The sequence below is a fragment of the Bubalus kerabau genome, chromosome X, assembly GCF_029407905.1.
Source record: "Bubalus kerabau isolate K-KA32 ecotype Philippines breed swamp buffalo chromosome X, PCC_UOA_SB_1v2, whole genome shotgun sequence".
Classification (NCBI taxonomy): Eukaryota; Metazoa; Chordata; class Mammalia; order Artiodactyla; family Bovidae; genus Bubalus; species Bubalus kerabau.
In genome coordinates this window covers 111,664,365-111,687,136 of record NC_073647.1, presented here as the reverse complement: position 1 = coordinate 111,687,136, position 22,772 = coordinate 111,664,365, and the positions used below count along the sequence as shown (strand labels likewise).

The window sequence follows — 22,772 nt, the reverse complement described above, 5'->3', positions numbered from 1 at the left end:
ACTCTCACTGCAATTATTCAAAATAGTTTTGGAAGTCCTAGATAAAGCAATCAGAGTAGAAAAAGAAACAGAAGAAATCCAGATCAGAAAAGAAGTAAAGCTCTCACTGTTTGCAGATCACATGATACTATACATAGAAAACTCTAAAGATAATATCAGAAGAACTACAGCTAATCAGTGAATTTAGCAAAGTTGCAGGATACAAAATCAATACACAGAAATCACTTCCATTCCTATATACTAGCAATGCAAAGTCAAAAAAGAATTAAGGAATCAATCCCATTCACCATTGCAAAAAAAAAAAAAAAAAAAAAAGAAAGAAAGAAAGAAACAAATATCTAGGAATAAACCTACCTAAGTAGACAAATAAAGAAGGCAATGGCACCCCACTCCAGTACTCTTGCCTGGAAAATCCCATGGGCAGAGGAGCCCGGTAGGCTGCAGTCCATGGAGTCGTGAAGAGTCGGACACAACTGACTGACTTCACTTTCACTTTTCACTTTCATGCATTGGAGAAGGAAATGGCAACCCACTCCAGTGTTCTTGCCTAGAGAATCCCAGGGATGGGGGAGCCTGGTAGGCTGCCGTCTATGGGGTTGCACAGAGTAGGACATGACTGAAGTGACTTAGCAGCAAGTAGACAAAAGAACTGTATACAGAAAATTATGACACTAATGAAAGAAACCAAAGTGACATAAACAGATGGAAAGATATTCCACGTTCCTGGGTAGGAAGAATCAATGTTGTGAAAATGACTATAGTACCAAATACAATCTAGAAATTCAACATAATCCCTATCAAATTACCAATGCCATTTTTCATAGAACTAGAACAAAAAAATTCACAATTCATATGGAAACTCAAAAGACCCTGAATAGCCAAAACAGTCTTGAGAAAGAAGAATGGAGCTGGAGGAATCAACCTTCCTGACTTCAGATTATACTACAAAGCTACAGTCATCAAGACAGTATGGTACTAGCACAAAAACAGAAATATAGACAAATGGAACAAGTTAGAAAGCCCAGAAATAAGTCCATGCACGTATAGGCACCTTATTTTTGACAAAGGAGGCAAGAATATACAATGGGGCAAAGACAGCCTCTTCAATAAATTATGCTGGGAAAACTGGACAGCTACATGTAAAAGAATGAAATTAGAACACCTCCTGACACCATACACAAAGATAAACTCAAAATTGATTAAAGACCTAAATGTAAGTCCAGAAACTATAAAACTATTGGAGGAAAACATTGGCAGAGCACTCAATGGCATAAATCAAAGCAAGGTACTCTATGGCCCACCTTCTAGAGTAATGGAACTTTAAAAAAAAAGTAAACAAGTGGGATCTAATTAAACTTAAAAGTTTTTGCACAGCAAAGTAAACTATAATCAAGGTGAAAAGACAACCCTCAGAATGGGAGAAAATAATAGCAAGTGAAACAATTGACAAAGGATTAATTTCCAAAATATACATGCAGCTCATAGAGCTCAATACCAGAAAAACAAACAACCCAGTAAAAACGTGAGGGAAAGACCTAAGCAGACGTTTCTCCAAAGAAGACATTCAGATGGCTAACAAACACATGAAAATATGTCAACATCACTCATTATCAGAAAAATATAAGTCAAAACTACAATGAGATATAATCTCACACTGGTCAGAATGTCCATCATCAAAAAATCTACAAGCAATAAATGCTGGAGAGGATGTGTAGAAAGAGAACCCTCTTGCACTGTTGGTGGGAATGTAAATTGATAGAGCCATTATGGAAGATGGTATGGAGATTCCTTGAAAAACTAGGAATCAAACCACTATATTACCCAGCTGTCCCACCCCTCGGCAAATACCCTGAGGAAGCCAAAACTGAAAAAGACACATGTACCCCAATGTTCACTGCAGCACTATTTACAATAGCTAGTACATGGAAGCAACCTAGATGTCCATCAACAGATGAATAGATAAAGAAGTCATGGTACATATACACAATGAAATATTACTCAGCCATAAAAAGGAACACATTTGAGTCAGTTGTAATGAGGTGAATTAACCTAGATCCTATTATATAGAGTGAAGTAAGTCAGAAAGAGAAAGATAAATATTGTATACAAACACACATATACAGAATCTAGAAAGAGGGTACTGAAGAATTTATTTGCAGGGCAGCAGTAGAGAAACAGACATGGAGAACAGACTTATGGACACAGGGAGAGGGGAGGAGAGGGTGAAATGTATATAGAGAGTAACGTGGAAACTTATATTACCATATGTAAAATAGATAGCCAGGGGGAATTTGCTGTATGTCTCAGGAAACTCAAACAGGGGTTCTGTATCAACCTAGAGGGGTGGGATTGGGAGGTAGATGGGAGGGAGGTTCAAAAGGGAGAGAACATATGTATACCTATGGCTGATTCATTTGAGGTTTGACAGAAAACAACAAAATTCTGTAAATCAACTATCTTTTAATTAAAATATAAATAAAATTTTAAAAATTAGTATTATAATATAGATGCATTAAAATATTAACAGTGTTTGTTTCTCAGTGGTAGAAAAATGTTTGGATTTTGCAAGGGTTCTTTCTTTATTTCCTTTATATTTTATGTATTTTCTACATTTTATAAGTATGTATTACTTTTATAATAACGAAAGGATCTTTTAAACAAGGAATTTGATAGGATAAAATATAATAGCTATTGGGTATCCAACAGCTATGGTTATTCTTGCATTTATTTCTGGTCTTAGACTACTTGTAACACTGCAGAGTCAAGTGAAATGAAATCCCATTCCCTTCCTCCAAATCTCCCCTGTAATGGCAATTCTGATGATTTTCCTGAGTTCATGTTATACTTATCAGCACTATAGCAGTGGGAAAAAATCACAGCTGAGTATCTTCCCTACATGTCTGTTTTATATGGGATTCATCCAATAATAACCCTTTAGGAGCCTTGAGCTTCCCCAATTTACTCGCTCAATTTTTTAGAAGAAATCAGTGGTAGCTGTTTCTAAGGCTACCTCATAGTTGTTTGGCAGTTAAATATATTTTCCTGTCAACTAAAAAAAGAAAATGATGCACAATGTGAGAGTCACAAGTTAAGTTTCATTTGGGGCAAAATGAGGACTTCTGCCAGGGAGACGTCACCTCAGATAGCTCTGAGAAGTTGCTTCAAAGAAGTAGTGGGGGAAGTTCAATATATATGATTTTGGTGGTCAATATATATGATTTTGGTGAAGTTCAGTGCAATCAAGCACTGATTTTACAAAAATTTTTCTGCTAATTATGAGGAGCTGATGTAACCATGAAGGGATTTAGTGCTTTTCTAGATATGAAGAGATGCAAGGATTGGGATCATGAAATCAATTCCTGAAAATATTTAACTATCTAAAGACTTGTTCCACAAGTCTCCCTGGACCACAAAGTGCCTCATTCTCCACCCTAAACTCCCTTCAGGGTGTCAAAGGTCAGTAGCTGCAGCAGCACAGGATTCAATTTCTGTAGAGGCAGATTGAAAATGCCCTTGGCAAGTGCTAATTTGTAGTTGACAGGCTCTGCTCATGGTGATAAATTCAAACATACTTTTGGAGGCATTTCATGACCATTTCATCCCACAGTGCTAAGAAGGCTCATTCCTAGTTCTGGAGAAGATTTTGCTAATAGGCCACTCAATGTGGTATTACTGGATTAGGTCTTAATTGTCGAAGATCTCTGGACACCTGTCTTCTAGTTATGGTCCAGGAAAATGTTCCCTCTTATTGCATCTTCTGATATATAGAGTTACACTCTACAATCATTGATAACATACAGAACTATATATTTGATCAACTGCTGCAAGCCACCTAGTCATCATTTTTGTTGGAGGCTCAGTTCCATAGTTGGTAGTTGCAAGGAAAAACAATCCTGTAAAACAGACAAAATACAAACTGTAACATTAATGGAGTTATAAGTAAATATTTCAGGCAAGAGCTTTCCACTAAAAACCAATTTTTGAAATTTGTCAAGACTAGGGAATGGGTCACCTAAGGCAGAAATCTGATTTTTCATATGGTTTCTCAAATGTGTTATATTAGAGGAATCATTAGGTATGAAAACACAGCATTCAGCTTGAATTATGGCACAGGAACCTCCCTGAGATGCTATAAGGATGTCATGCAGTTTTATAGCACTGCTTTTTCCATCATAGAGACCTCAGAATTCAATAGGTTAATAGCCTGGTTACTATCATTTAGTTTGTTGAGTGAAAGTTGTCAAGACTTTGATATGGCTAATTATATCCTCCAATCTTTTTGAAAACACAAAAATAGCTGCCAATAGTCATAAAAGTGGAATAGAGATCTCTTGACCCATTGGCTCACACCAATTGTAGATTGGCTGGGATCACCTCTAATTTGTTACATATGTGACCTTGAGTACATGGGAATCCCAGGATACACCTTCTTATCCATCTAGGTGGAAGCCAAGGCCATAAATTAGTACTACAAATCCACTGAGTTCCATTAGGTACAACCCAGTGAATCTCTGGTCTGATCCAGTCAGTTCCATGTTAATCATTGTCTCTAAGGGTAATAATACGTAGGCATTGTTAATAAGGCATCCAGCCTAGCTTCTTAATGTTACTAGTTTGATCATCCTTAGTATGATTTAGTTGTTCCCAACATAAAGGAACTTTTAAACTTAAATGACTATAGCCTGGTGTTAACCATATAGATTAATCCCATAATGGGGGAGCTTTCTTTTTAATAGATGAGAGGTTACCGTTTTTGGTTGACACTTAGCTTATCATTCTGATTGAGCTTGAGTGACCTTAAAAGAAAATTTAAATCTATGACCAGGGTCAGAGCAGGTATTATTAATTGGCCAGGTCCATCTAGCAGTATCATGAGTAGGCAGAACAGGAATGAATTCTCCTTCTTCTAAAATAAACTTCCTAAGGGTCATCCAATTAGAGCCTCGGAGTGGAGAAATACATTAGGATAATTTAGAAGTATTAGACATAGATAATTGGCAACAAACCCAACAATTGGACTGATATTTTAAAATTAGCATAAGATTGTGTCCATGATAGAAAACATTTGATTTATATGCAAAAGTCCAAGAAGTCAAGAAAATGTTATAAATGATCATACGACTCAGGTCCAGCATCTTTGGCACGCTGTCTATTTCTGATGTCATCTTCTTGTCCTGGTGTGAGTGTAGCTCCTCCTCTATTTGAGTGTCATTGTAAAGTGAGTTTGAAATCAGCAGTCCTCTCAGTGTAGGGGCCTTTGAAATTGGAAATTAATCCAAGAGTCAATTTCCTTTCAATTTCCCTGAGCTTGAGCTAGTTAGAGTACTTGATAAGAATGTCCTTCCATCCAGGTTGGAGACAGCCCTTTACATTATGTCTTTTCTAGTATATAATACACAATTTCCTTGTTTCAGATCATGGGGCATCTGATCTTCATCCAAAGATTACTGAGCTAAGCTTCAGAAAAAAAAAAAAAAAAAACTTAGAGTGTCCTTTAACAATTCAATTAAATTTTACATTTATGTAGCATAACAGCAAAGAACTATCCAGGAAGTGAGTGTTAGTATACAGCCCTCCATTAACAAACGCATTTAACATTCATTGAAACATTTTTTTCTCCCTAAAATTATCCTCATTTTTACCAAATATAACCAAACTAAACTAGTTTGTTTTAAAAATAAGTCTGGTTTCAATAATTTAGCTTGATGACTTATATAAACATAATTGATCATAGACTTTTTTGTTTTGCTGAAACTTTTATAGAGTCTCAAACTGAACTTTTAAAAAACATCTCAGGGTTAGGAAACTCACACCAAAGGCACATCACAGATTTTGCCTAACAGATTTAGGTGAATTTCTCCCTTCTCAATTTCTCCAAAATTCTTTGAGATTTCTGTACCTGTTATTGAGACAGCCTTCCTGGCTTATCTGATAAAGCTACTGGAAACCTAAGAGTTTCCAATCTCTGGAGGGATCTAATAGAAAAGGTGAATGTTTTAATTTTGCTTACAAAAGTATAATTTCACTAAATTACTCTAAATCATAACTAGAGGGGAAGGGATTCCTTACACTTGGAAAAGACGGGTTCAAATCAGTAATTTTTCAGCTAGAAACCATAAAAGTTATAAGCATATTCATCCATTAATTGAGTCCTTTTTTTAATCTTTTAAGAAGCAAGCAGGCTTGCCAATAGAATCTTTTACCTTCTTTCCCAGTCCAGAATTATTGTCTGAAAGTCAGAAATCCAAAAGTCTTTTTTGTAAATCTTGAAGAGGAAACATTTTTGCAAAAGCAGCAAAATAAAACCATAACTGTCAATAATGACAAAAGACTTAAGAAGAAATGTTTAAAATCTTATTACAATGCATTAACAAAGAAAATTGGTCACTGCTGCAACAACACTTTAAGATAGTATCTAGAATTATGGCTGATAAAATTTTCCCAGGACATATCAGAATTTTAGGAACTAAATATAATTTCTAGGATATCTATATTAGTAATATTTACCACACAACATAACCTGAGGAGATTTATTACTCATCTGACAATCTGTCCCATGTAATCCAAAATATCCAATGGACCTAAGGAGGAGCCTGGTAGGCTGTAGTCCATGGGGCCGTGAGGAGTTGAACACGACTGAGCGACTTCACTTTCACTTTTCACTTTCATGCATTGGAGAAGGAAACGGCAACCCACTCCAGTGTTCTTGCCTGGAGAATCCCAGGGAAGGGAGAGCCTGGTGGGCTGCCATCTATGGGGTTGCACAGAGTTGGACACGATGGAAGCGACTTAGCAGCAGCAGCAGCAATTAGCTGAATATCTCTCCTTGGGATGTTTCAGGGACCCTTGAAGCATCCCAAAGTTAGCTAGAGGTCAAAATTGCTTCATTAGAATTTTATTTAGGAAGCTTTCTCAATAAATATCAAAAGGGTTCAAAATACTCAAATAGGATCATAGGTCACTATGAAACAATAGTTATTCACTTAGCCAAAGTAACAATAAAAGATTTGAAAGGCAAATACAGAACAGATCATTTATGAGGTAAAGAAAGTTAAAAATCTTTTATCAAATGCAGTTCAATATCTGAAGAAATCTTGTCCTCTTAAACAACATAAAAGCCAAATTCAAGTTTTACAGAAACTTACTTTTAAATTCATTTACTTAATTAAATTGATTTTAAACTGAGTAAGTCTTGACAATGCACAAAACTCTTTTCTAATGATCCACTATCCACAAACCTTGTTACACTTTCTGTATTCATAATTTTATTTCCCATTCAGAAATATCACCTGTAAGTCAGACCTACTTCCTTTTCCCTTCAGTTCAGTTCTGTCGCTCAGTCGTGTCCGACTCTTTGCGACCCCATGAATTGCAGCACGCCAGGCCTCCCAGTCCATCACCAACTCCCGGAGTTCACCCAAACGCATGTGCATTGAGTCGGTGATGCCATCCAGCCATCTCATCCTCTGTCATCCCCTTCTCTTCCTGCCCCCAATCCCTCCCAGCGTCAGGGTCTTTTCCAATGAGTCAACTCTTCGCATGAGGTAGCCAAAGAATTGGAGTTTCACCTTTAGCATCAGTCCTTCCAAAGAACACCCAGGACTGATTTGCTTTAGAATGGACTGATTGGATCTCCTTGCAGGCCAAAGGACTCTCAAGAGCCTTCTCCAACACCACAGTTCAAAAGCATCATTTTTTTGGCGCTCAGCTTTCTTCACAGTTCAACTCTCACATCCATACATGACCACTATAAAAATCATAGCCTTGACTAGATGGACCTTTGTTGGCAAAGTAATGTCTCTGCTTTTGAATATGCTATCTCGGTTGGTAATAACTTTCCTTCCAAGGAGTAAGTAAGTGTCTTTTAATTTCATGGCTGAAATCACAATCTACAGTGATTTTGGAGCCCAAAAAAAAGAAGTCTGACACTGTTTCCACTGTTTCCCCATCTATTTCCCATGAAGTGATGGGAATGGATGGCATGATCTTAGTTTTCTGAATGTTGAGCTTTAAGCCAACTTTTTCACTCTCCTCTTTCACTTTCTTCAAGAGGCTTTTTAGTTCCTCTTCACTTTCTGCTATAAGGGTGGTGTCATCTGCATATCTGAAGTTATTGATATTTCTCCTGGCAATCTTGATTCCAGCTTGTGCTTCTTCCAGCCCAGCGTTTCTCATGATGTACTCTGCATATAAGTTCAATAAGCAGGGTGAAAATATACAGCCTTGATATACTCCTTTTCCTATTTGGAGCCAGTCTGTTGTTCCATGTCCAGGTCTAACTGCTGCTTCCTGACCTGCATACAGGTTTCTCAAGAGGCAGGTCAGGTGGTCTGGTATTCCCATCTCTTGAAGAATTTTCCACAGTTTATTGTGATCCACACAGTCAAAGGCTTTGGCATAGTCAATAAAGCAGAAATAGATGTTTTTCTGGAACTCTCTTGCTTTTTCGATGATCCAGTGGATGTTGGCAGTTTGATCTCTGGTTCCTCTGCCTTTTCTAAAACCACCTTGGACATCTCAAAGTTCACAGTTCACGTATTGCAAGCCTGGCTTGGATAATTCTGAGCATTACTTTACTAGTGTGTGAGATGAGGACAATTGTGCAGTAGTTTGGGCAGTCTTTGGCATTGCTTTTCTTTGGGATTGGAATGAAAACTGACCTTTTCCAATACTGTGGCCACTGCTGAGTTTTCCAAATTTGCTGGCATATTGAATGCAGAGTTTTCCAAATTTGCTGGCATATTGAATGCAGCACTTTCACAACATTATCTTCTAGGATTTGAAATAGCTCAACTGGAATTCCATTACCTCCACTAGCTTTGTTCATAGTGATGCTTTCTAAGGCCCACTTGACTTCACATTCCAGGATGTCTGGCTCTAGGTCAGTGATCACACCATCGTGATTATCTGGGTCGTGAAGATCTTTTTTATACAGTTCTTCTGTGTATTCTTGCCACCTCTTCTTAATATCTTCTGCTTCTGTTAGGTCCATACTATTTCTGTCCTTTATCGAGCCCATCTTTGCATGAAATGTTCCCTTGGTATCTCTAATTTTCTTGAAGAGATCTCTAGTCTTTGCCATTATGTTGTTTTCCTCTATTTTTTTGCATTGATCACTGAGGAAGACTTTCTTATCTCTCCTTGCTAGTCTTTGGAACTCTGCATTCAGATGCTTATACCTTTCCTTTTCTCCTTTGCTTTTGGCTTCTCTTCTCTTCACAGCTATTTGTAAGGCCTCCTCAGACAGTCATTTTGCTTTTTTGCATTTCTTTTTCTTGGGGATGGTCTTGATCCCTGTCTCCTGTACAGTGTCACGAGCCTCCGTCCATAGTTCTTCAGGCACTCTATCCATCAGATCTATTCCCTTAAATCTATTTCTCACTTCTGCTGTATAATCATAAGGAATTTGATTTAGGTCATTCCTGAATGGTCTAGTGTTTTTCCCTCCTTTCTTCAATTTAAGTCTGAATTTGGCAATAAGGAGTTCATGATCTGTGCCACAGTCAGCTCCCGGTCTTGTTTTTGCTGACTGTATAGAGGTTCTCCATCTTTGGCTGCAAAGAATATAATCAGTCTGATTTCGGTGTTGACCATCTGGTGATGTCCATGTGTAGAGTTTTCTCTTGTGTTGTTGGAAGAGGGTGTTTGCTATGACAAGCGCGTTCTTTTGGCAAAACTCTATTTGCCTTTACCCTGCTTCATTCCATATTCCAAGGCCAAATTTGCCTGTTACCCCAGGTGTTTCTTGACTTCCTACTTTTGCATTCCAGTCCCCTATAATGAAAAGGACATCTTTTTGGGGTGTTAGTTCTAAAAGGTCTTGTAGGTCTTCATAGAACCATTCACCTTCAGCTTCTTCAGCATTACTGGTTGGGGCATAGACTTGGATTACTGTGATATTAAATGGTTTGCCTTGGAAACGAACAGAGATCATTCTGTCGTTTTTGAGACTGCATCCAAGTACTGCATTTCAGACTCTTTTGTTGACCATGATGGCTACTCCATTTCTTCTAAGGGATTCCTGCACTCAGTAGTAGATATAATGGTCATCTGAGTTAAATTCACCCATTCCAGTCCATTTTAGTTCACTGATTCCTAGAATGTCAACATTCACTCTTGCCATCTCCTGTTTGACTACTTCCAATTTGCCTTGATTCATGGACCTAACATTCCAGGTTCCTATGCAATATTGCTCTTTACAGCATCGGACCTTGCTTTTATCACCAGTCACATCCACAACTGGGTATTGTTTTTGCTTTGGCTCCATCCCTTCATTCTTTCTGGAGTTACTTCTCCACTGATCTCCAGTAGCATATTGGGCACCTACCGACCTGGGGAGTTCCTCTTTCAGTATCCTATCGTTTTGCCTTTTCATACTGTTCATGGGGTTCTCAAGGCAAGAATACTGAAGTGGTTTGCCATTCCCTTCTCCAGTGGACCACATTCTTTCAGACCTCTCCACCATGACCCACCCGTCTTGGGTGGCCCCACATGCCATGGCTTAGTTTCATTGAGTTAGACGAGGCTGTGATCTGTGTGATTAGATTGACTAGTTTTCTGTGATTATGCTTTGTGTGTCTGCCCTCTGATGCCTTTTCCCTTAACAAAATGCAATTTCATTCCTCACGCCTTCTTTACTGAAAACACATATCCTACTTTTCTTAAGCAACCATGAACTGTCCTTTGTATTAGCATTCAGTAGATTAGTGAATGTAAATACCAATGATAATTTCTAAAAACTTTTACTTTCTTATAGAGAATATCTCAAGATGACACCAAACATTATTCATTAATAGTACAAAATCTCTTTAGTTTCTCTGTAAGAAGAAGTTAGTGTTCAGTAATTAATATTTTGGAATCTTCTTTTATTTGGAAATGACCTAGCTATTCAATAAACCTCCATCACTTAGTTTAGCACAAACCTAGAAATTAAAGTTACCCAAATCTGGAAAGACTATTTTAGACAGATATTCCTAAAGTATATTTTATTCTTAATGGAATTTATTTAAAAGCTCCTATCTCATTTATATTTTCTTTCCTTAAAAGTTTCCTCACTCAAGTTTATTTCCTTGCTTACAAACTTGTAACAGATATAACTTATTTTAAACCTAGACACAATGAAAATGCTATGTTTAATATTAATGACTCAGACATGTCTACATTAATTAGATGAACAAACAAATATTAATACCAAGTATTTAATACTGAATATTTCCCAGTTCATGAGAACCTGAGATACATTTAGGTTAATTTCTCTTGTATTTAGAACTGTTTGATTTGTAAGCACTTACTTTTCTTTAAAAAAGAAAATTCACTGGAGGTAAGGGCTTCCCTGGTGGCTCAGACGGTAAAGTGTCTGCCTGCAATGCGGGAGACCTGGGTTCAATCCCTGGGTCGGGAAGATCCCCTGGAGAAGGAAATGGCAATCCACTCTAGCACTCTTGCCTGAAAAATCCCATGGATGGAGGAGCCTGATAGGCTACAGTCCATGGGGTTGCAAAGAGTCGGACACGACTGAGCGACTTCACTTCACTTCACTTTTCTTTAGGCCAATTAGATTAGAGCTCATTCACAAATTAACCTCAGCAATATTAGCCAAAGACAAAGACACATGCTGAGACATACACATATCCAGACAGACACAATGTGAGATCTAGCTTCATTTTTTAAACGTAGTCATGAATCAGATATCATAATATAAAACTCACTAATTGTAAATACAAATTGGAATAAGAGAATTTTAAAAGGTTTCATTCCCTTTTCCCCCACTCAGTTTTAGGAAGTAGAGATGGTCTAGATAACTTGTCCAGAGAGCTCTGGTCTAGAGGCATAGGGAGGGAAAATCAATTTCTCTTAGTAGGAGTTATTCCCTCTGGGCAAGAATTCTAAAGATATTTCTTTTTCTTGAAACTTTCTCTACTGTTTGGCAATTAAACTGGTTGGGGGCTGGTTAACCTTAAACTGGCATTATGCACTTAACTTGGTGCAAATGAAGGTTCATAATTTTCATAGATATCTCCTTTTCTTTCCTTTTAATGGTTTTGAAAAGTTGGTTAGCCAATATAACAAGGGTGTTTTGTGTGTAACTCAGACCAACCTGGACTGTCTTTTTGACTAGAGTAGACAAATTCTCACTTAAGCCTTCTTGAAAGGCTGCTGCTGCTAAGTCACTTCAGTCGTGTCCAACTCTGTGCAACCCCATAGACTGCAGCCCACCAGGCTCCCTCGTCCCTGGGATTCTCTAGGCAAGAACACTGGAGTGGGTTGCCATTTCCTTCTCCAATGGATGAAAGTGAAAGTGAAGTTGCTCAGTCGTATCCGACTCTTAGCGACCCCATGGACTGGAGCCTACCAGGCTCCTCCACCATGGGATTTTCCAGGCAAGAGTACTGGAGTGGGGTGCCATTGCCTTCTCCTCTTGAAAGGCACAGTTAAGCAAAGGATCATTTTGGTAGTTAGAGAATGATTCAGGTGTCAATTCCAAATATTGCTTAAAAGTTTCTTTCCCAATCTCCCATAATAGTCTGGATTGATTCATTCGATCTTCACTAGCATTGTTGAACCTTTGTCCACTTTATGATTTTTGGAGAAAGCTCTGGGATAGGTTTGAGTAATTTCTAAGTTAATTCATTCAGTACAAGCCTCTGGACTATGTAACCAAAATTCCATTGAGGGTAATTTCCATCCTGCTTTCTCTATACATTCCCTTGCTTTGCTTTCAGAAACTAACAGCTGTATTAGTTGATATGGATCTGAAAACCTGGGCTTGTAAGTCCAGATGGTTAATTCAAAATTTTCAGCAAATCGCATGCATTCTGAGTTGGACTGGGAAATTTCTTAGCCAAGGCTCTAAGTTCTGTTTGCATCCTGGATGTATAGGAAAGCAACAAGAACAATTCACTTCTCCCTGTAATAGATTTCTCCTTAAGGGAGCCATAATCATTTCTGATTTTTTGATCTTCCTTTTCAGGGAAAAGGAAAGCAGCAGGAGGGAGAAGAGTTGGAAGAGAAAAACTGTCTGATCCAGGCAGTTCAAATAGAAGAGGATATATGGGAAGAGCAGAGGGAGAGGCAGAGTCAGTGCTAGCAGCCTTTTTTAGTTCTGATTATAGCTTCAAGCAATTTCTTGTTGTTTTTGTTGTTGTCATTTTTGTTGCTCAGTCCCTCAGTCGTTTCCAACTCTTTATGACCCAATGGACTGCAGCACTTCAGGCTTCCCTACCCTTCACTATCTCCTGGAGTTTGATCAAACTCATGTTCATTGAATTGATGATGCCATCTAACTATCTAATCTTCTGTTGTCTCCTTCTCCTCCTGCCTTGAATCTTTCCCAGCGTCAGGGTTTTGTCCAATGAGTCAACTCTTAGCATCATGTGGTCAAAGTATTCGAGCTTCAGCTTCAGCATCAGTCCTTCCAGTGAATATTCAAGGTTGATTTCCTTTAGAATTGACTGGTTTAATCTCAGTGCTGCCCAAGGGACTCTCAAGAGTCTTCTCCAGCACCACAGTTTGAAAGCATCAATTCTTTGGTGCTCAAGCTTCTTTATGGTCCAACTCTCTATCTCATACATGATCAATGGAAAAACCATAGCTTTCACCATAGGGGCTTTTTTGGCAAAGAGATGTCTCTGCTTTTCAATACACTGTCTAGATTTGTCATTGCTTTTCTTCCAAGGAGCAAGCATCTTTTAATTTTATGGCTGCAGTCCTTACCCACAGTAATTTTGGAGACCAAGAAAATCGTCTGTCACTGTTGCCATTTTCCCCCATCAATTTGCCATGCTAGTGATGGGACTGGATACTATGATCTTAGTTTCTTGAATATTGAGTTTTAAGCCAACTTTTTCACTCTCTTCTTTCACCTTCAACAAGAGGCTCTTTAGTTCCTCTGCACTTTCTGCCATTAGGGTGGTATCATCTGCATATCTGAGGTTACTGATATTTCTCCTGGAAATCTTGATTCCAGCTTGAACTTTATCAAGCCAGGCAATTTTCATGATGTACTCTGCATGTAAGTTAAATAAGGAGTGTGAAAATATATAGCCTTGATGTACTCCTTTCCCAATTTTGAACCAGTCTAATTCTCATGCTTGTAAAATGATCCAACAGATATTTGCAATTTGATCTCTGGTTCCTCTGCCTTTTCTAATTGCAGCTTGTTTATCTGGAAGTTCTCAGTACATGTACTGTTGAAGCCTAGCTTGAAGGGTTTTGAGTATTATCTTGCTAGCATGTGAAATGAGTGCAATTGCACAATAGTTTGAACATTCTTAGGCATTGTCCTTCTTTGAGATTGGAATGAAAGCTGACCTTTTACAGTCCTGTGGCCACTGCTGAGTTCTCCACTTTTGCTGACATATTGAGTGCAGCACTTTAATAGCATCATCTTTTAGGATTTGAAATAACTCAGTTGGAATTCCATCACTTCCACTAATTTGTTCATAGTAATGCTTCCTAAGGCCTACTTGACTTCACACTCCAGGATGTATGGCTCTAGGTGACTGAGCATGCCATCATGGTCATCCAGGTCATTAAGACCTTTTTTATATAGTTCTTATGTGTATTCTTGCCACTTCTTCTTAATATCTTCTGCTTCTGTTAGATACATACTGTTGCTGTGTTTTATTGTGCCCATTTTCTCAAGAAATGTTCCCTTGGTATTTCTAATTTTCTTGAGGAGATCTCCAGTCTTTTCCATTTTGTTGTTTTCCTCTATTTATTTGCATGGACCACTTAGAAAGACTTTCTTATCTCTTCTCTCTATTCTTTGTAATTCTGCATTCAGATGAATATATCTTTCCTTTTCTCTTTTGCCTTTCGTTTCTTGTCTTTTCTCAGTTATTTGTAAGGCCTCCTCAGACAACCATTTTGCCTTTCCACATTTCTTTTTCTTGGGGATGGTTTTGGTCACTGCCTCCTGTACAATGTTGTACAACTCTGTCCATAGTTCTTCTGGCATTCTATCAGATCTAATCCCTTAAACATATTTGTCACTTTCACTGTATAATTGTAAGGGATTTGATTTAGGTGATACCTGAATGGCCTACTGGTTTTCTCTCTTTTCTTCAATTTAAGTCTGAATTTTATAATAAAGGATTCATGATCTAAGCCACTATCAGCTCCTGGTTTTGATGATTCTATAGAGCTTCTCCATCTCTGGCTTCAGATAATATAATCAATCTGATTTCAGCATTGACCATTTGGTGTCCACATGTAGAGTCATCTCTTGTGTTGTTGGAAGAGGCTGTTGCTATAACCAGTGTGATCTCTTGGCAAAATTCTGTTCACCTTTGCCCTGCTTCATTTTGTACTCCAAGGCCAAACTTGCCTGTTACTCAGGTATCTCTTGACTTCCTACTTTTGCATTCAAGTCCCCTCTGATGAAACAGACATCTTTTTTGGTGTTAGTTCTAGAAGATTTTGTAGGTCTTCATATAACCTTTCAACTTCATTTTTCTTGGCATTAGTGGTTGGGACATAGACTCGAATTTCTGTGATGTTGAATGGCTTGCCTTCAAAATGAACCAAGATCATTCTGTCATTTTTGAGATTGTATCCAAGTACTGTATTTTGGACTCTTGTTGTGTATGAGGGTTACTCCATTCCTTCTAAAGGATTCTTGCCCACAGTAGTAGATATAGTGGCCATCTGAATTAAATTCACCAATTCCAATCTATTTTAGTTCACTGATTCCTAAAATGTTCACTCTTGCCTTCTCCTGTTTGACTACTTCCAATTTACCTTGATTCATGGACCTAACATTCCAGGTTCCTATGCAATATTGTTCTTTACAGCATCTTTTTCTTTCTTCACAATTTCGTGAAGAGAAGATTCATTCTTACAGTAGCTCTTAGCAACCTCAGCATACGAGCTTTTTTTCTTTCTTTAATTAAGAACTTTCACCTTTTCACTTTACCATCTTTTCAGCATATCCAAATTGCCAGCACCACTATTTCTGTGCTTTGGAACCATTATTAAATAAAATTAGTTACTTGAACTCAAGCCCTGTGATACTGAAACAGTCAACCTGATAACAAGATAGACTACTAAGTGACTTATGGGTGGGGTATGCTGGACAAAGAGATGATTCACCTCAGGCAGGATGGAATGGGATGGCACCAGATTTCATAACTCTACTCAGAATGGTGCATGATTTAAAACTTATGAATTGCTTATGTCTGGAGTTTTCCATTTAATGTCTGAACAATCATTAAATGAAAATGTGCATCATGAACCCAAATGAAGAAGATACTGGGTCAATACAATATTGTAAAGTAACCTCCAATTAAAATAAATAAATTTATATTAAAAAAATAAAAAGCAGAGACATTACTTTGCCAAAAAAAAAAAAAAAAAAGAAGATACTGTACATAGGCTTTCTTCTATAAAATTTGGATTACATTATATGTAGTCCAAATCCTTTCTTTTCTCTTTTAGCATTATATTGTGAGAATTTTCCACATCTTAAAATTTTCAAGACTGTAATTTTTATTGGCAAATCGTATTTAATTAATTGTGATAACTATTTTCAGTCAGCATTTCAGTGTATCTTTTTTGCTATCAGTGTTATTTTTTAAGCTTACTAGATGTACTTAAAATTCATTTCCAACTAATTCTCTATAAACTTTATCCAAACCTCTGGTGACACTTCTTTTTTCAGATGATAAATATCAGAATCTTAGAAAAAGGAGATGGTAATAGAAACAGAAAGAGATGAGAGAAAATTGAAATAATGATAGGAAATAACCACTAGGGCTGCTATAATTTGAGAGTTGTTATTAACTATCTGTGGCCTTGAATGAATGTGTAATGATAATGGCAATATTTGTAATAATGGAATTTTTAAAATAATTTTATTTATTCTCTTAAAAAATACATTTTTGGCATCCTCAAAAAGTAATATATCTGTTGTTAATGTCTTAACACTAAGAAAAAGCCTATTTGTAGTATTTCTTTGTTACTTGTTATCAATCCTCTCTACTCTCATTCCCTATCTTCCTGAAGCCATGGGAATAAAGAAGAGTTTTCCTGCAGAGGAATACAACTTGCTGTGGATTGGTTCCTAGATAAAGGCCATAAAGATATTACTGTATTTGTGCCTGCATGGAGAAAGGAGCAATCCCGCCCTGATGCACCAATTACAGGTACTAATTCAATTAAGACATTTCTTCTCATCCAGAAGCAAAGCTGGCAAGATAGTTTGGGGAGAACCCAATGCTCCTAAATTAGATAAGTACTTTTCTAAATCTATTAAGTACACTTAAAATGTTTTTTTTTATTAAGTGTATTTTAAAGCAGATTTTTCCTGATCCAAATAATCTGTTGTGCTGTGGCACAGAGCAGTTAAATAGAGACTTCAATTTCAAGCAAAAAATAAAGCACACAGTTGAAAAAAAGAGTGTTTGTTTCTATTTGACCATAAGCTTCAGACAAAAAAGGGGACGAATTTGGTTACGAATATGACTGAATTTTCCAAAATACTAAAGAAACCACCATAGACAATGGATCTCATCCTGTAGCAGATAAGTTTCTGTGGGATTTGCAAATTAGGGGTTAGAATAGAAAAAGAGAAAAGTACCACGGCATTCAAAGCTAATTTATCCATGAAGCACAATAGGCCGAGTGCCTAGGGTTCATAATATATACTTTTAGGATCCCATGTAAGTGGTTTAATTTTATTAGCTTTTTAACATCAGAGGGGAAAATTGAATATACCAATAAATATATAATAATGTACCTAACTGGATTATTTGTGTTTATACCAACATAGTTGTAAAGTATAAACCTAACATTTCTTTGTGGAAGAAAAGACCCATGAAGGCAAAAGTGCCTAAAGTCCACAAAAGTTATGATGTGGCCCTATTGGCAGGAGGATCACTACATTCATTTATGAAAGTGAAAGTGAATGTGAAGTCGTTCAGTTGTGTCCGACTTTTTGCGACCCCATGGACTGTAGCCTACCAGGCTCCTCCCTCCATGGGATTCTCCAGGCAAGAGTACTGGAGTGGGTTGCCATTTCCTTCTCCAGTGGATCTTCCTGACCCAGGGATCGAACCCAGCTCTCCCACATTCCAGGCAGACGCTTTAACCTCTGAGCCACCAAAGCTAGCTCTTAACAGCATTTGAGAGCATCAATACCCCAATTCTCTGAGTATCAGGTCTTGCCTTATATACAAAATGAGAAGGTTCAGTGTCATGGGGTTGTCTGCCAACTGCTGAACAGGCTTCAAGCCTCAGTCTGACAGTGGATCCTGCTGCTAAGCTGCTGCTAAGTCACTTCAGTCGTGTCCGACTCTGTGCGACCCCATAGACGGCAGCCCACCAGGCTTCCCCGTCCCTGGGATTCTCCAGGCAAGAACACTGGAGTGGGTTGCCATTTCCTTCTCCAATGCATGAAAGTGAAAAGTGAAACTGAAGTCGCTCAGTCGTGTCCGACTCTCAACGACCCCATGGACTGCCGCCCACCAGGCTTCTCCGTCCATGGGACTTTCCAGGCAAGAGTACTGGAGTGGGTTGCCACTGCCTTCTCTGAGAGTGGATCCTGGCCCTACTCAAACTTCTTTCTTCATTAATAAAGAGGCTAAAAGGAAAGGGGGTCAGTACTCATATGCTACCACTTAATATTTTTCCTTAGTCGTGGCTTTCCTTCAGGCAGAAGGCAAAAATGTTAGTCCCTAAGAAAGATATATTATTCTCCTCCTGGCAGACACATCCTCATCATACTTCCCTAGTTTCTTCATCAACCAAAACCTGGTGCTGCAGCCAAAGGGCAAAATAAGCCTCAAAAATGTTAGGATATCACTATTATTTCTTACTGTTCATGCTAGTTTTAAAAAATTTAGATGTCATTTAATCTATCTCCTTTGTTTTATCAGAAAGAAAACTGGAGTGGAAAGGGGAAAGCAACTTGGCTAAAATCACAGTCCAAAATGGTGCCATAGCCAGGAATAGTGGCCGCATTCTCTCTAAGAGCAAATAATATATTAAGCTAGTATCAACTTTTATATTTTTTAATATGGGAATAAGGCTGTTAATTTCCAAAGATGATTTCTATTCTGTGGCATATAATCCATATTTCAACAGATCAAGATATCCTACGTAAATTGGAGAAGGAAAAGATTCTTGTCTTCACACCATCCCGAAGGGTCCAGGGCAGGAGAGTTGTTTGCTATGATGACCGGTTCATAGTCAAACTGGCTTTTGATTCTGATGGCATCATTGTATCCAATGATAACTACCGAGACCTTCAAGTTGAAAAGCCAGAATGGAAGAAGTTTATAGAGGAGCGCTTGCTGATGTATTCTTTTGTGAATGACAAGTACGTTTCTTTCCTATAGGTTCTGAATAGCCTAAATCCAAATTACCACTAAGGACAGATTTAATTTCATTTCAATAAACATTTACTGAACACTTACTGTATATTGTGCATTATGCTGGTCACCATGGGAATAAAAGGCTGAATAAATAACAAAACTCACCTTTAAGAAGCTCAAAGTGTACTTAGAGAAGAGATTCCCACAATTTGTTGGGATAAACTCTATGGTTAGAACTTTTTTTAAATTGCTTTGTCTATGTGAAATGATATGAAAAAGTCTCACAGAGGAAATAAGATTTGAGATGAAGTTTACAGACCGAGGAAAGAGGGCTTCTGGGCATTATAGGTAAAGAGAACATCATGAATAAAGCTATAAAGATGTGAAAATGGGTTGCACGTTGGGGGAACCAGCAGACATGTCAGTGTGGTTGGAACTTATAATCCACAGAAGAATGATGTATGGGAAAAATCATTCCTTTCTTGTGTTCAAGTGGAAACAGAGGGAAGAACTGCAGACTTAGCAAAAGATAAACTTGAGGCAGAAAGGGCTATTAGAAGGCTATGACAATAGTATAAGCAACATGTAATGAAGGCCTGAACTCCTGATAAGGGATAGTTTACCTCTTGCTTGCTTGCTTTCAGATTTATGCCTCCAGATGATCCTTTAGGACGTCATGGGCCAAGCCTTGAAAACTTCTTAAGAAAGAGACCCGTTGTTCCTGAACACAAGAAGCAACCATGTCCTTATGGTGAGTACCTATATGCAAAACTGAAGAAGCCTGTGAATACTTTTCTCTTCAAGCTTTCCCTTTCAAAGGGAAAATCCTGGCTTGTCCACTCTCTGTGAGTTAAAGTCTGTGTCTTCATATATTTTCAATTAGACATTTTAAGAACCATCCTAGAAATTTCCTGAGAAACAGGTAACTAGAATTGAAGGAAAGAATAATTGTCACTAGTTAAAATGATTCATGTGTTCTAACTGTCTCTGTCCTGAGTAGTGTTGTTGGGGGCAGGGAAGTGCAGAAACTTACTTGATCTGTGGAAGAAGAAAGGCCAATGACAAACTGCATTTGGCCCCAAGAAGGATGTGTCTTTCAGGCAGGTGACTGCACCCTCTGTCAATATTACCCTTTTCTTCCAATCTGCATTTTCCAGTTTGCTTCCAAACTTTATCTTCATTTCCTATTTTAAATATAGTTTTCTACACCCATGGCTGATTCATGTCAATGTATGGCAAAAACCACTACAATATTGTAAAGTAATTAGCCTGCAATTAAAATAAATAAATTAATTTAAAATAAAATAAAGTAAATAAATAAATATAGTTTTCTAGAGTGCTTTCATGATCTTATGCAAGTCCCTGTGACACAAAGTTTATGAGCCTAACAGTAAGACATATGCTGCCTGGTCTGAGGCAAATTTGAATGTTCACTGTTTTTGAATAATCATTTATTTATAAGACATCTAGGTGTTTGTTCTCAACTATCATTTATTCATATCATAGAATATTTCATGTTTACTATCTTCATTTAATCCTCACAATGACCTTATAATAAAGACATTATTATGAACCTTGTTTACAGAATAGTAAATGAGGCACAGAAATTAAAAATCACTTACCAAGGTCACATGGCTAGTAAGTGACATAGCTGGAATTAAAGCTCAGATCTGACCAGCCTCCAGGCCAATGCTCTTTGCACTGAACCACCCTGCCTGCTACCGCTCTACACTGCCTCAGCATGCACGTTATGCCTAGACAAAGTTGTGAATTTCAGGAAAATGAAGACTGTTCAATGACAACTCTTACCTTTCCCACTGGAGTTTCCTCCCTAGGTTTCCACTTCTTTCCTCTCCACTCACAGTGTGTGATGCCACCATGGTGTTGTCTGTCTCCCGTCTTTAAGAACAGTTAATTTTATATCTTAAACCCCAAAAGTAAAACTCTAACCTGAGTGACCAGATTGTTAAAACAGCCTCTGGCACAGAGAGTTGCACCACTGTGAGAGAGAGTCTTACCCCAGGGCATTATTTTTCAGGCAAAAAATGCACCTACGGCCACAAGTGCAAATACTACCATCCGGAGCGGGCCAACCAGCCGCAGCGTTCGGTGGCTGATGAGCTCCGCATCAGTGCCAAACTGTCCACAGTAAAAACCATGAGTGAAGGCACCCTGGCCAAGTGTGGCACAGGGCTGTCTAGTGCCAAAGGTGACATAACCTCAGAAGTCAAACGCGTGACCCCCAAGCGTCAATCGGATCCCAGCATCCGGTCCGTGGCTGTGGAGCCTGAGGAATGGCTGTCCATTGCCCGTAAGCCTGAGGCCAGCTCTGTCCCCTCACTTGTGACTGCTTTAAGTGTCCCCACAATCCCACCCCCCAAAAGCCATGCAGTGGGTGCCCTCAACACCCGTTCAGCCAGCAGCCCAGTGCCAGGATCCTCTCATTTCTCCCACCAGAAGTCCTCATTGGAGCACATGACCAGCATGCAGTACCCACCCATCCTGGTTACCAATAGCCATGGGACCCCTATTAGCTATGCTGAGCAATACCCAAAGTTTGAGCCCTTAGGGGACCACAGCTACTATTCAGTGTTAGGCGACTTCTCCAAACTGAACATCAACAGCATGCATAATCGAGAGTACTACATGGCTGAAGCAGACCGGGGGTTGTATGCCCGGAATCCCAACCTCTGTCCTGACAATCGTATGAGCCATACCAGGAATGACAACTATTCCTCTTACAACAACCTGTACTTGGCTGTAGCTGATACTCATCCTGAAGGCAGTTTGAAGCTGCATCGCTCAGCATCTCAGAACCATCTTCAGCCTTTTCCTCATGGTTACCATGAAGCCTTAACGCGAGTGCAGAGCTATGGCCCAGAAGACTCTAAGCAAGCCCCCCACAAGCAATCAGTCTCCCACTTAGTTCTGCATGCCCAGCACCCAACAAATGGAGCACGCTCCAGCTGTCCTGGAGACTATCCCATGCCTCCCAATATCCATCCTGGGGCAACCCCCCAGCCAGGACGTGCCCTGGTGATGACTCGGATGGACAGCATTTCTGATTCTCGCCTATATGAGAACAATCCCATGAGGCAAAGACGTCCTCCTCTGTGTCGGGAACAGCATGCCAGCTGGGACCCACTGCCCTGTGCAACTGACTCCTATGGCTACCACTCCTATCCCTTGAGTAACAGCCTCATGCAACCATGCTATGAGCCAGTCATGGTACGGAGTGTGCCTGAAAAGATGGAGCAGCTTTGGATGAATCCTTGGGTTGGAATGTGCAATGATTCCAGGGAGCAAATGATCCCAGAGCACCAGTATCAGACCTACAAGAACCTCTGCAATATTTTCCCTTCAAACATTGTTCTTGCAGTGATGGAGAAGAATCCCCACACAGCAGATGCCCAGCAACTAGCAGCCTTGATTGTTTCTAAGCTTAGGGCTGCACATTGA

At 38.8% G+C, this 22,772-nt stretch overlaps 1 protein-coding gene across 1 annotated transcript in view; it reads left to right on the top strand.

Moving 5' to 3' along the window:
• Positions 1-22,772, top strand: part of ZC3H12B (zinc finger CCCH-type containing 12B) — a 52,759-nt gene extending 29,987 nt beyond the window's left edge. Inside the window, exons 2-5 of the mRNA XM_055563421.1 lie at positions 17,005-17,144; positions 19,084-19,318; positions 19,958-20,064; positions 21,352-22,772. Coding sequence (XP_055419396.1) covers positions 17,005-17,144; positions 19,084-19,318; positions 19,958-20,064; positions 21,352-22,772 — 1,903 coding nt within the window. The remainder of the gene's footprint in view (positions 1-17,004; positions 17,145-19,083; positions 19,319-19,957; positions 20,065-21,351) is intronic.